Raw genomic sequence first — 12,503 nt, 5'->3', positions numbered from 1 at the left:
TATATATATTTATATATTATATACATGAATTAAAATAAAGGAATTATTACTTAACGACATGTTATTATGCTAATATATCACAGTTGCCTACGCAACTCGCTCATTCTAATGAGACTACTGCATTCGCGTGCAGTACCTTGGACAAATAAATAAAGACCACATATATTAAATATACCACTTACCTATATTAGTATAGCTGTCAATGGAAACTTGTCACAAATAGCGACAATATATTGCTAAAAGTATCAAATAGATCATCGATCGATTATGTTATTGATTTTAGACCTGAATAATCTAGATGATCCCAATGGGCAGTGTAAGTATTTCGGTTCTGTAAATATCCAGTCTTGGTACGTTATCCTAACCTCTCGTTTAGAGGAACAATAAAGCTATAACTTTTCGCAGACGTTGATTGATTAGAATGTAAATCGGTACCTGTCTTTTCTACTAATTTATACCATATAAACCAGGCATGTCCATGGGTGGAGCCCTGCACGTAACTTGTTACTCTTTTACACGCCGCCATCGAGAAATAAAACACTCAACAACGTCTCATCTTTCCTCTTCTGTTGAACATTTCGTTCATAAAACAAAAGAGGTTATGTTTATTTCCGCGGAGGACGTTCACATTGGACATGTGTATCGTATCGCGCGATATCAGTTAATGTATGGTATTATGTTAATCGGACCGGAGTGGCGGAAGATGTCTAAATTTCCGAGCTTCATTTGGACATGCCTAGTATAAACTAATGGACAAGTTAGTTTCACCGTGGTAATCGGAGCTTCGTTCAGTCAAATAACGGATGACTGATACGAGCGCGCGCAGTTCAGTTCGAAATATTCAACGAAATGCTTAAATTACGGAACTGATTTAACTTATCCCATAAATTGATAGCTAGCTGATACTGGCTGTGGTGCCCTAGGCTGCGTGTGGGATATGCGTTGGATGTGGCACGCACGACACATAAGCCTACCATCGAGTGGGTAGCATCGTTTGTCCGGTTCATCGGTCAACTGCATACCACAATCCTCGCAAACGTAGCAGTCCACGTGAAAATCTTTATCCATGGAAACAACCCTTACAGTCTCCTCAGTACCCTGACAAGTAAATAGCATCGACAAAAGTTACGATATATTTGTATGAAATTGCATCATCGAATTGAAAAGAACATAATTCACCTCAACGGGAGTGATCCCCTTTCCGCAAGAAGCACATTTAGGGGCGAACATTCTATGGTAATCGTTAACGCAATAAATTTTATTATCAACATCGACCGTGAAAGGAACACCATCAAGACACTCGTTACAAACGCAACATCGAAAGCATCCTGGATGATAAGATTTTCCCATTGCTTGCAATATCTGTGAGAAAAGATTCTTGGTTAAATTCGAACACAAGTCATCTTAATGTTTTCCATCTAATTACCATTTCCATAATTAGATGACCACAAATCGCGCATTTCTCGGCTGTCTGTTGGAAGCCAGAGTACTGCAAACAAAACGTTATGTGAACCGCGTCATCGTATCGTTGATGTACTTCCCTCAATTATCGTAATACATACCAAGTAATCTTCCTCGCAGTAAACTTTTCCGTGAACATTATAGAATGCTTTGCCACGTAACGCTCTTCCGCAGGAACAGCATATAAAACAATTTGTGTGATAAAGATTACCCATGGCTTGACAAGCCTGACCTGCCCCAGTTACTTTTTCACCGCATGTGTGACAAATACCTGCAATAAAGCAGTGAAGTACCCCTTATAATCATAAATTACGGCACGTATTATATTTTTTTGTATAATTACTGTCTGAACGCTAAGTTCTTGCAATCGTTATTTAAGCATCAAGAGAATGCTTTGTGAACGGCAGTTGCAAATGTACGTGACTACGATAGCCGAGTTCCATTGGTAAGGTTTAAAAATACCCTCATCGACATCCGACAATACGATCCACTCTTCAGGGTCAATAACTGTCAGAATCGCGAACGAATAGCACGATACAAGGAAACCAGCCGGTTGAAACGAACTCACAACTCTCTATGGGTAACACAGACCCTGCCATCCCTCCCGTAGGAATCCTTTATCCTTCATTCGCCGATCGTGACACTTGTAGTTTCGATTTTACGACTTGGTTTCGCTAGGACAGTCCTGTTCGAACTAGAAGCCGCCAACGAGTCGGACTGGTCTATCTATAACGAGATTAGTTACCGCGGCGAGCGCGACCTGGCCACGGCAGTTTGCCGTGTACAGGACGTTACACGAAGAATAGAACTCGTATACAAAAACGAAGAGGAACACTAGGCTCGCCTAAACGCCAACCGTTTCTCGACAGATATTGGCTCGCTCGGCTCAAATGCCTGCTCGCCCGTGCAGACTCTCAATTCCTTATTGTTCGTGTTACGTTCAAGAAAAATCAGATCGCTACGGGTGTAACGAATTCTTTTGCAAATAATCGCCCCAAAAAGGGCAACGAAAGTAATTAGCATTGAATTCTTTCAACTGGACCGATAAGTGTTCCACGACTGTGTCGTGGAATCGAAGAAAAATCAGATCGCTACGGGTGTAACGAATTGTTTTGCAAATAATTGTCCCCAAAAGGGACAAAACAATGAAAGTAATTAGCATTGAATTCTTTCATCTGGACCGATAAATGTTCCACGACTGTGTAATGATAACGTTCGCTGGTTTACCGAATCGTTACAGTGACAACTATGTCATCGCAGGTTTGACATACTTAAATGTTTTCGAAATTTTGGGGTCAATATAAGATGTCGTTGCGAATAGTTTCTGTTTATCATCGATATTTGAACAGTGGCATCTATTCGATAATAGTATCGACAGGGTATGTTTTGCGCGATGAGATGTAAGTGAAAGAGATAATCGATATAATATAATCGATATCGAGGCTGTCAATTGTGGACACCACCTTACAATTCTCAGACACATACGCGTTTGAAGGGAAAGACGATGGAGCGTGTGCGTGCACACTACAAACGGATGTAACGCGCACACTTGTGGCGCTTCAAGTAGGTGCGAAGACACGTAGGTGGAAACGAATGGGTCGAGAGTGAATGTCAACGAAACGTCGTATTAAAAAGTTTCGCGACACACTGAAACTCGACTCCATTTTCCAAAACCGGTCTACCGGGAACTTGTGCCGTGGGAATTGGCACGGTACCCTGCTGGTTTTTATTTCCTACCAGAAGTATTTCAAATTACGGGTCGGAATGTGTCAGAAATTAAGTAACGACGGAATTGCGCGGTAGTCTGTTTAAATAAATTACCAAGAACGTTGGAAATCGAACATTAGCGAAGCTGCGTAAACAAGGAATCGGTAACGACTGTTCGTCAACGTGTAATCAGAAATCATTACGCACCAAATGTTAACGAACTCGGATATCCTCATAAATATTTAATAACCGTTTGCGAATTATCCGATGAATGATTGTTCCATACCAAAGTATTCTCCTTCCTCTTCTTGTTTCTCCATTTCTTCTTCCAGTTGTCTCGTCAACTCTTCTATTTTTCTCTCCGCTTCAGTGGGTCCCTGTAAGAAATAAATCGTATCCCGCGTTGCGATCAATATTAACAATGTTGCCATGGATCGGGATGCGATTTCGTCACAGGAGAATATATAAAAATGAAGGATAGGTATGCGACTACAATAACGTATAGACGAAAAAACGATATATGTCAAGAAAATACTAAATGCTTTTGCAAAAATACATACAACCTATGAATAAAATATCTTGTGGCAACTATACAGGCGCTTGTCAGGAACGAACAACTTACAGCCTATGATTCAGTGCGAGTTCGGAGAAAGAACTCGTCACGAATTGTAAAATACTCTGAAATGTTCGTCTCTTTTTTACCGTGTCAGAGCTTTCCGAAATTTCTTGCAGATTAAGAAGCAGAACATGTACCGAGTTGTTTTAAATATTTTTGTTCGAATACCCGTTAATCTTATCGTTACATGGGTCAGTCGTTATGTAAAATATTAGCGATAGTGGTTGACATTTGTGACATCATCGCATAAGCATGAAAAGCGACGTAATCTTTTTTCTTAATTTCGCATTCATTTCTAACATGCATGTTATTTTGGGAACGGAACATTTATAATTATGCTCCAAACTTTTAATGAAATTTAATAAATTCATTGTAACGAAATTTGACAATTATTACTTGAAAAATCAGTCACCATTCCTTTAATATGATATCGACATGCAAAATAGCTCAACGCTTGGCATTCGGCCAAAATAAAACAAATCGAAAGCAGCGACGCGTTCCCTTAACCCAATTAACTGAATACTGCATTACATTGTAGCTGATTTTTATGAACACGAAAGACTGGATACATCGATTAGCGATTCGGAAAGATTAGTGGTTTTTTTTATCGTGTAAAGAATTTTCTTACCGAAGGTCTAGGTGGTATAACATTGTAAGGAAGCAGTCCTTTCCCAGCCGTATGTTTCATTGGCGGACTAACTGACTTTCTTTCTTCTGGTTCTGGTTCAGATGTCCTTTGTAATACAGGTACACCAGCATTCAAAAAAACTGGACCAGCTACACCACTAGTCACCCCCGGAGGAAGGCTAGTTATTCTGGGACCATGAACATTTGAATCAGAGTCAGTGGCAGTTGTTGTAGCACTAGTTACCGGTGCTTGTACTTGACCACGAAGAGGACTTCCAATGGTATTATTTGAGGAAGATAACACGTGTCTCGGTGAATTAATGACATTCTGTGTAATAGTATCGGATGGTATTTGATTGTGAGTTGGACTTGTCTTTGGGGAGCCTCTCACACCATTATTGTTAGCTATTATTCTGGAAGAATCGCCGCGACTGGGTGAATATATGGGTGGTGTTTTTGCTTCAAAAGGATCAGGTGCATCCTGAATGAAGTTTCTATCATTCTGCAGATTACTTAGTCTTAAGTGTTCTGTTGATCGGTTAGAGGAATAAATTGGGGAATTTCTAGCAGGAAATTCTGATCTAGGTTCTTGATGATGATAGTTCCTCTCGTTTGGTGGTAATACCCTACTTGGAGAGTAACAGGGAGAATTACGGCAAGCAGTTTGCTCACCTTGTCGTACACCATAGACAGGGGAATTTCTGGCTTGTGTCTCTCCAGTAATATTTGCACTTGTAGTTCTTGTTGTTGACTCCATATATGGCTTGTAACTTTGGGGACTGTCTTGACGATATTGGGATTGCTGTGTACCTTCTATATGGTTTGTTGCCCGGAAGCCATGTTGTCCACTCATTGTACTATCCAAAGAACCACGATAATGATGTGGTTCTGGTGGTAAACGTATCGGTGGAGATTCACTATGATAAGGGAGTCCAGACCTAGGAGAATGTTGTTGCTCAGAACTATAACTAAAATTTCTAGTTGGTGTTTGTAATTCTGATGGTGGAACGTAAGCACTTCTGCCAGCTTGGTGATCCAACGACGAAGAAGATCCTTGTAAGTACCTCGATGCAGAGGAATCGATGGAGCGTTGTAAATTTGAACCATCGTAACTTTGGCCACGTATGTTGTTTCCTCTCTGTTGTGTATATGATAAACTTTGTGTCATACCACGTTGATTTTGTACTTGACCTACTTTTCCAGTCATGACAACATAATCACCTCCATTAATTGTGGCTGGATGATAGTAATTGGGTGGGACTTGAGGACCTGGTTTATTTTGCGTATTCTCTGTGAAGTGTACCTCTTGAATATTTTCATAAACAGGAGGAGCTTCGTATGGAGGTAATTCTTTTGCCGGTGATACAGATTGGTATCGATTTCCAGTAGGTACTTGTGGTTGTGCTTTTCTAAAAGTAGGTTCGTAAGATTCGCTTGCCAAAGAACCCCGGGGGCTACTCTTAGGACTTTTCCTAGACTCCACTGGATGATAATAAGGGGGATGAGGTTGACTCTGCTGTGGATAATAATCAATATTTTCGTATACCGGTGCTTGTTGATGACTCATACGACTTTGATTCTGTTGTTGCTGGGCACTTATTTGTTCCACAGGTTTTGGTGTAGCAAACCTTGATGCAGCTATTATGTTCTCACGCTCGTATAATTTGTAATCAGTCGTTGACACTTGTCTACAGCTCTCAGAGTTGCCTTCAATGAAACTCTCGATAGCACCAACTGGTCTACCAGGCCCTCTAGCATCGTTTCTGTTGGCAATATTTCTTGATACGGGTACCTGGGCCTCAGGTCGTGATCCTGTGACCCTACCGGTACCCGATGCACCGCCGGCGTCACTAGTTTCATCCCCGAGATGCAGATAACCTAGCTTTTGTACGTAAGAAGCGTCGGCCGAGTTGCACATTGGCAGTGATTCACAGTAAGGCGATCAACGATAATAAGAAAGATTTTATGCTCGTTACGTAGAAACTATCCGTGTGTACCGTTTAGATCCACGTTTTTGCAATTCCGTGGAAAATCGCTATTAAACGATTCGACATCGTTCACAAAGCTGAATCAGCTCGGTGGTCGTCGTGTCAAATCGATCTCCCTCAACTTGTATGCACCCTCCCCTACCAACTTGTTTTCACTTGCACTGCGTGTCGTACACACGCGTGATTCTCTCACGGAATACGACAAAACGCGACCCACGGTATTAAGAAGAAGTTTACTCTACCAAACCAGAGCCGTTTCCCCCCACGATTTTGGGATACGCCCCGCGATCACGGCGCCTCGAGTTCGTCTCTTTTCTTTTCGGCCACTGTCCGTCAACCGGCGTATCTTAGAGTCCTGTCCAGCACCAAAAATCACCACCTGCGAAAATTCACACGATACGCACACACATATACCCCGCACGCATCGTGGTTCGTCAAACCAGATACCTGCGAGACATTTTCCCCTGCTACGAGTCATCCAAACGAAGCTTGCGTTGCTGCGTTTTGTTGCAGTGTGGCGCCACGTTTATCGTTGCAGTCCCGTCTTCTCTGGTTAGGATAAGTAAGGTTTCTACTTTCGTGGCAATCATAATCCCTCTTTCAAATTTCGAACAGTGAATTGGCGCCCCTGTTGGCGTCAAATGGAATTAAAACGATTATTACTCGTTGTTGTTTCTTTTTTAGAAACAATAAAGTATCTCTTTAGTTGCTAGTTATCGTAGAAGATAATTTCAAAGCCTATAACCGTTATTAATATATTTCATAAGTTGTAATGCGTATCGTACACTTAAAGTCTACCTAAACAGTTGTACCTTCGAGTAATCACAGAACGAGAGCTCAAACGTTTTTTTAAATGAAATTTGCACGAGACGTTCTTTCCGTCTACTGTTATTAAACGGAGAAAACAAAAATGCACACGACTCTGCCTAAAACAGGTTTTTTTTTTAGGACCTGCCTTCTCTGGAAGAGAATGGACGGGACAACAGGTAAAGATGCAGGACCTTGTTCCACGCGCCATCATGTATTCACAAGCACCGTGTTCGGCATAATGATGCGATGCAATTCCAATACATCGTTCGTGTTTTACACCCGCTACAGTTAACACAGAATAATTATCTATCAGTAGCATCTCTTGCATAGAATTGCCTTTCGTAGTACGTGTTCAGCAATTCAGAAAACGTTCAGCGTATCCCTTTTACCCGTCTCTTATCGCAATCGTAACGTAACGATTCCTGTTACGTTTATCTGAAAAGACTTCTTGTACTCCATCGAAATATAAAACGATGGCATTGATTCTCGCTAAGGTTCTAGATTTTGGATAATTGACGCATTGTTCGCAATCATATTACAGGCATTACAATCGATGGGTTCTTCGAACGAGAGTACACACAGTACACCATACCCCTTCACCCTTCGCTTTAATTAATTCGTAACAATTCGATACCGTTATTACTATTCTAATGTTAAAACAATTTTATACAAAATGCTTGTCATGTATGCTGTCTTTTTGTCGCGGAGTATGGTTTCCGCTGAAATCGTCCGCCGTTCGACCGTATTCTTTGTAAGTAAGAAAAATTTTTGTGCTCATGTTCCGATCTTGCACGTGTTGCCGTAACCAAAGTCCCTCTGTCGTCCTACGCGGGAAAGGAACCAACTTTTCATTGGCCGTGTCTCGCAGCTGTTCGCCGCACGCGATAACGTGGGCGACGCGATCTCACTCAACGAAAACTTTATACATATTTTCGAAAGGTGAATAAAAATCCAGGCCTTCGAGCCTTCGAGCCACCCACGAGATGCTGGCACCCACGTTTTTCCAGGCACCTGTGCTGCACGTCAATACGTTGTTGGTCAATACCGGTTAATCGACCGCCCGATACGTACTGGCATGTGACGTAACGCTACGTATTCGGAGTTCAGGTTTCTATTAGCGTATTGCTTCTGTCGTGTCGACCATATTTAACTCCGCGTTCATAATTTTGTAAATTATTTTAGTCCGAAGAATCACGATATCGCAAAGTTGGGATAATTAATGGGAAAGAGGCGAACTCAATTACCGCCTTTTAAGCGCACTTTACATTTTGTGTAAATTCGCTGGAAATCGTAACGAAGAGATTCACATCGTCATTGGTCGACCAGGTCATTCGCATTATTTACAGTTTTGTAAACTAGACAGTCCTAGCAATTTCTCAGATACATCGGTACTCTAACTTACAAACAATATTCCATATACGTATGTTATATTTCCTCTACCAGAAATTTAGTCCAAGACGCGTGACGATAAGCTCGATACAACAAGAATAATTGAACGACGTTTCAAATTAGATATCACGCGACGAATGTCCAGGTAGTTGGATACAATGGGCATGTGTCGCGGACGGAAGTGCAGCGACCAGGCGCTCACGGTGGCATAGTTCGTTTCTGTCAAAGTCGCGGTAGAATATGACGTTGGGTTCTCGTGTAGTCGTCACATCGATCCAACAATAAACGCAAGGTTTACGACGACAGGGCCGTGCATGTGTTCACGCGTACACGCGTTACGTGCGCGTAAAGAGTTGGCTGAAGCGAGTACACAGGAAACGCAGCCCTGTGCTACCCGCATGGCTCGGAATGCACGAGAATAGAACTGCGTTTGCGTGTGTACGGGGTTTCATGGCACAATAGAATACATTTACACGCACGTCTTATACGTAGGAGCACAGTATGCACTTTCCACATGCACAGGGTGTTGAACTGCTAATGATAATTCTTTTAGGTGGGGATTGTACGAACCAAAAGTTTTTACAACTGGGTACATTATGGGTATGAAATTAAGAAAACTTCAGATGCAATTTCGTTTCAAAATCGATCGAGGAAATCAACCCCTGGATGGGTTACCATGGGTAGCCAAACGCCCTGTATAAGCGCCAGAATTGAACAGTGTACGAGTGGATGCACGCTTAACAACATCCTCCAGGTAAGTATGATTGAATCGTATAGGTGTCCACGTGAGTAAATTGTAATGGTGCACCTGTGTGTACACGTAAGAGACCGACATGGATGCACAATAGCCGTACATACGATACACGAGGCGACCAGGTAAGTTGTTCCTCGACCCCGGTGCTGACTGAAGGCGGAAAGACGATTTCTACGCGGAAAAGATGCAAGACTGATATCCTGGCGCATCGGGATCACCTAATTATCCGGCCTCGTAATTAGATGCCTTCTGTTTGCCGATTTATATTGCTCAAGATCGTATTGTTAATTCACCTTCTCCGCGACCGGGGTCTCTCAGCTTTCTAAAGGGAAATTTAGGAATAATCGTGTGATATTCGAGAAGAATCGCAATGTCACGCAATTAAGGATACTGCCTGGAAAGTTTGGACCAGAAACGTCGATACAAATTTTAAATAATGAACATATAACCTTAACAACCTATCAGCCATTGTTTGTTGAACAAGCTCGTTAAATTCTAGAACGAAATAGTAATTCGCCATAATTCTTTGAGGCATTCATTTTTAGAGTAATTTCTAAGTTGTACGAAACGAAGAATTGATCGAGAAGGAAACGAAAATGAATATAATATCGGTCGACGATTTTTTATGCCACCGAATCGAATTCCTATACTTCATGGCCCGACGTCGCTCCGAGCAACGGAAGTCTTGCAGGGTATACGTTGCACGTGTTTCTCTCGTGTGTTCTTCGCCCCACCGACGCCAGTACACACGAGAGTATGCAACGTGTATCGCTGACTCTTGGTTGTTACCTTGTCAGGAATTCAGACGGAAACTCGGCCGATGTCGCAACGACGTTCCTTGTCGCGAATTTCTCTTTGGTCTCGTCAGATTTCTGTAGATGGTAATCAACTTTGAAAACTTACAATTGTAGATTTTAATTTGAAAAACGTACAATCAACTTGGGGTTTTGTAAAGAATGAAAATTCAAAGAAGTTTCGCGATAGTGTAACGAGGAACATTAAAAAGATGCCTCCCATGCTCGCCACCAAAGGGGTCGTGCTTTCACAAGCGCTCGACCTACCCCTCGGTTGCTATACACACTCCTCGACCGACTTCCTAATATCCCAATCGTCTAAGGCAGGGCTTGCTAGAAAGCCTTACTGATGAGTCCACTAGCAGGCTCGGACGAAACGCGCCCCCTCCTTTCCTTTTCTATCCTCCTACGATTCTCACGAGTTCCCACACCGCAGCGACAGGTAAGTACTTGGTTATTGATATAAGGGGTTAATAGGTTTCGTGCTTTTTCTTAAACGACAATCCTGAATGTTGCCCAATTTTCTGTTCTTAAGTAATTTAATAATGAACTCTCGTGGATGGACAACGATCGGTGTTACCCACGTTCCACTCGTGTTACTGGACAGAGATCGAAATCGTGGAAACAACTCCGTGTCAGGTGGTTCCTTTCTATCGTGCAAATGCATCTTTATTGTCGAACCGGCGCGCACTCCGCAGAAATAATCCCGGGACAACCGTCGTCCACGTTTCCCATCTATCCCCGAGAAACAATAGGTTCTCTGACAAAGAGATAAGGCCGCCGCTTTCCTTTCTCAAGAGCTCGGCTCGAGCCGAGTAACGACGATCGCTGGAGGCACAGCTTTTCAATCGGCGCGATCCTGAAAGCAAGAGGAAAACGGAGGCAACGTAATTCGGAACTGTTGACTCTAATTTATAACGCTAATTGCAGCAATCCCTCGATAGAATGACATCGGTTGGGAAAACAATTTTATTTGAAGATAAGGCACGGGGACGAATCGTTCGTTGATAAAAATAAAAAGTACTTGCTTGTAAAAAATAATGGAATCCTATTTCACAGGTCTGACCGAAACGATTCATATGCAGGGTACTCGGCCACTTCTGGGAAAAATTTCAACGAGAGATTCTAGAGGCCAAAATATCCGTCTAGAAGTTATGATTTTTTAAACATACGCATGAAATTTCGAGGAAACATTTCTGGCCACACAGTATACTTTCGGTAATGAATTTTTTTCTTGAAAGTATGTAGGATTTCGGGGGTATGTGTAATGACCAAAAATGATTGTAATTGACCCCTGCAACCAAAAATAATTTTTTTAAAATGATTTGAAATTTTGTAATTTAATTTTTTAATAACTGTTTAACGAAGCCTCAATTAAGAAATTGATATTCTTGATTTTCGTTTCATTTTAGCCTCTAGAATCTCTCATTAAAATTTTTCCCAGGGGTGGCCGAACACCCTGCATATTCATATTTGAATCCAAGTAACGGAGATTTTAAAATAAATGAACAGCGAAAGTGAGTTCCACGTCAACAAAGGGAATAAAGGGAAACAGTGGAAGAAATCTGAGCACCGTATCTGAAACGGTAAACGCTAAGCTTTCGAGTTGCGTGATCTCGAAAGCAAGAAGCGATACGGGCGTAGAAAAATGAACTGGTAACGAGGAAAATAAGGCAAATTCGCGCATCCAGAACGGCTGTATGAGCACGCCGCCGGTGAATATGTGTAATGAAGAGTTAATTTGGTTCTCTCACGCGATTCCAGAAGGCCGTTATTCGCGAAGGACGCTTTCCACGTTAGTTCGCGTCAGATGTGCGATGCCTCTTGCTCGTTTTATCCAGGGGGAAGTCTCGAAATATTTTCAAGCACCGTAAGAACGGGCGATGTTATCTTTGAATCAATATACCTACAGTTCTACTTAATCCCGATGGATTCGTAGAACGGGACACCTTTTATACGAGCGTTGATCGCGAATTATAGTCCAACGAACAAAGTCCAATGAAACAAATAAAACGTTTCATTAGTTCTGAAATAATAGTAACCTTTAGGCTGCTAATATTTCTGTCGTAAGAAAAAGAACTTTTATTCCACCCGTGTTTGCATAAACAGAGGACTTTTACTTTTTCAAAAATGGAAAGAAGCTTGAACCGAGTAAAAGTTGGGAAAACTAGATTTCTCATTTTTACAGCTTAAGTAAATTAAATTTAAACAAATTTTTAAAAAAGGTAAATAGCATGGAAATAATTTTATCGCCGTTTGCGGTAAGACCCGCGCAAAAAGATCAAGTATTTGTGCCGGAAGTGTGAAATTCTTGAGCAACGAAAGGATCGGGCGTTTACATACGGTCGCATACTGAA

The 12,503-nt window shown here is 41.8% G+C and overlaps 1 protein-coding gene across 1 annotated transcript; it reads right to left on the bottom strand.

Annotated features, from left to right (window-relative positions):
- Positions 1-344: 344 nt before the first annotated feature.
- Jub (LIM domain-containing protein jub) lies at positions 345-6,856 on the bottom strand. Its single transcript, XM_076777381.1, has 6 exons — positions 4,413-6,856; positions 3,455-3,545; positions 1,563-1,732; positions 1,427-1,489; positions 1,180-1,362; positions 345-1,098 (listed from the first exon to the last, which is right to left on the bottom strand). The coding sequence occupies exons 1-6, from the start codon at positions 6,327-6,329 to the stop codon at positions 877-879; spliced, it is 2,646 nt and encodes an 881-aa protein (XP_076633496.1). The 5' UTR covers positions 6,330-6,856; the 3' UTR covers positions 345-876.
- Between the last annotated feature and the right edge of the window lie 5,647 nt (positions 6,857-12,503).

Source organism: Colletes latitarsis, chromosome 11 (genome assembly GCF_051014445.1).
Source record: "Colletes latitarsis isolate SP2378_abdomen chromosome 11, iyColLati1, whole genome shotgun sequence".
NCBI classification, from domain to species: domain Eukaryota; kingdom Metazoa; phylum Arthropoda; class Insecta; order Hymenoptera; family Colletidae; genus Colletes; species Colletes latitarsis.
This window is presented reverse-complemented; position numbering and strand designations above follow the sequence as displayed.

Excerpts from the sequence above, each read along its gene's own strand:
- Jub (XM_076777381.1), bottom strand. The coding sequence starts at position 6,329 with ATGTGCAACTCGGCCGACGCTTCTTACGTACAAAAGCTAGGTTATCTG. Across the intron at positions 1,363-1,426 it reads GTCATCTAATTATGGAAATG|ATATTGCAAGCAATGGGAAA; the intron begins GTAATTAGATGG and ends CTTTTCTCACAG. Across the intron at positions 1,099-1,179 it reads AGGGGATCACTCCCGTTGAG|GGTACTGAGGAGACTGTAAG; the intron begins GTGAATTATGTT and ends TTTACTTGTCAG.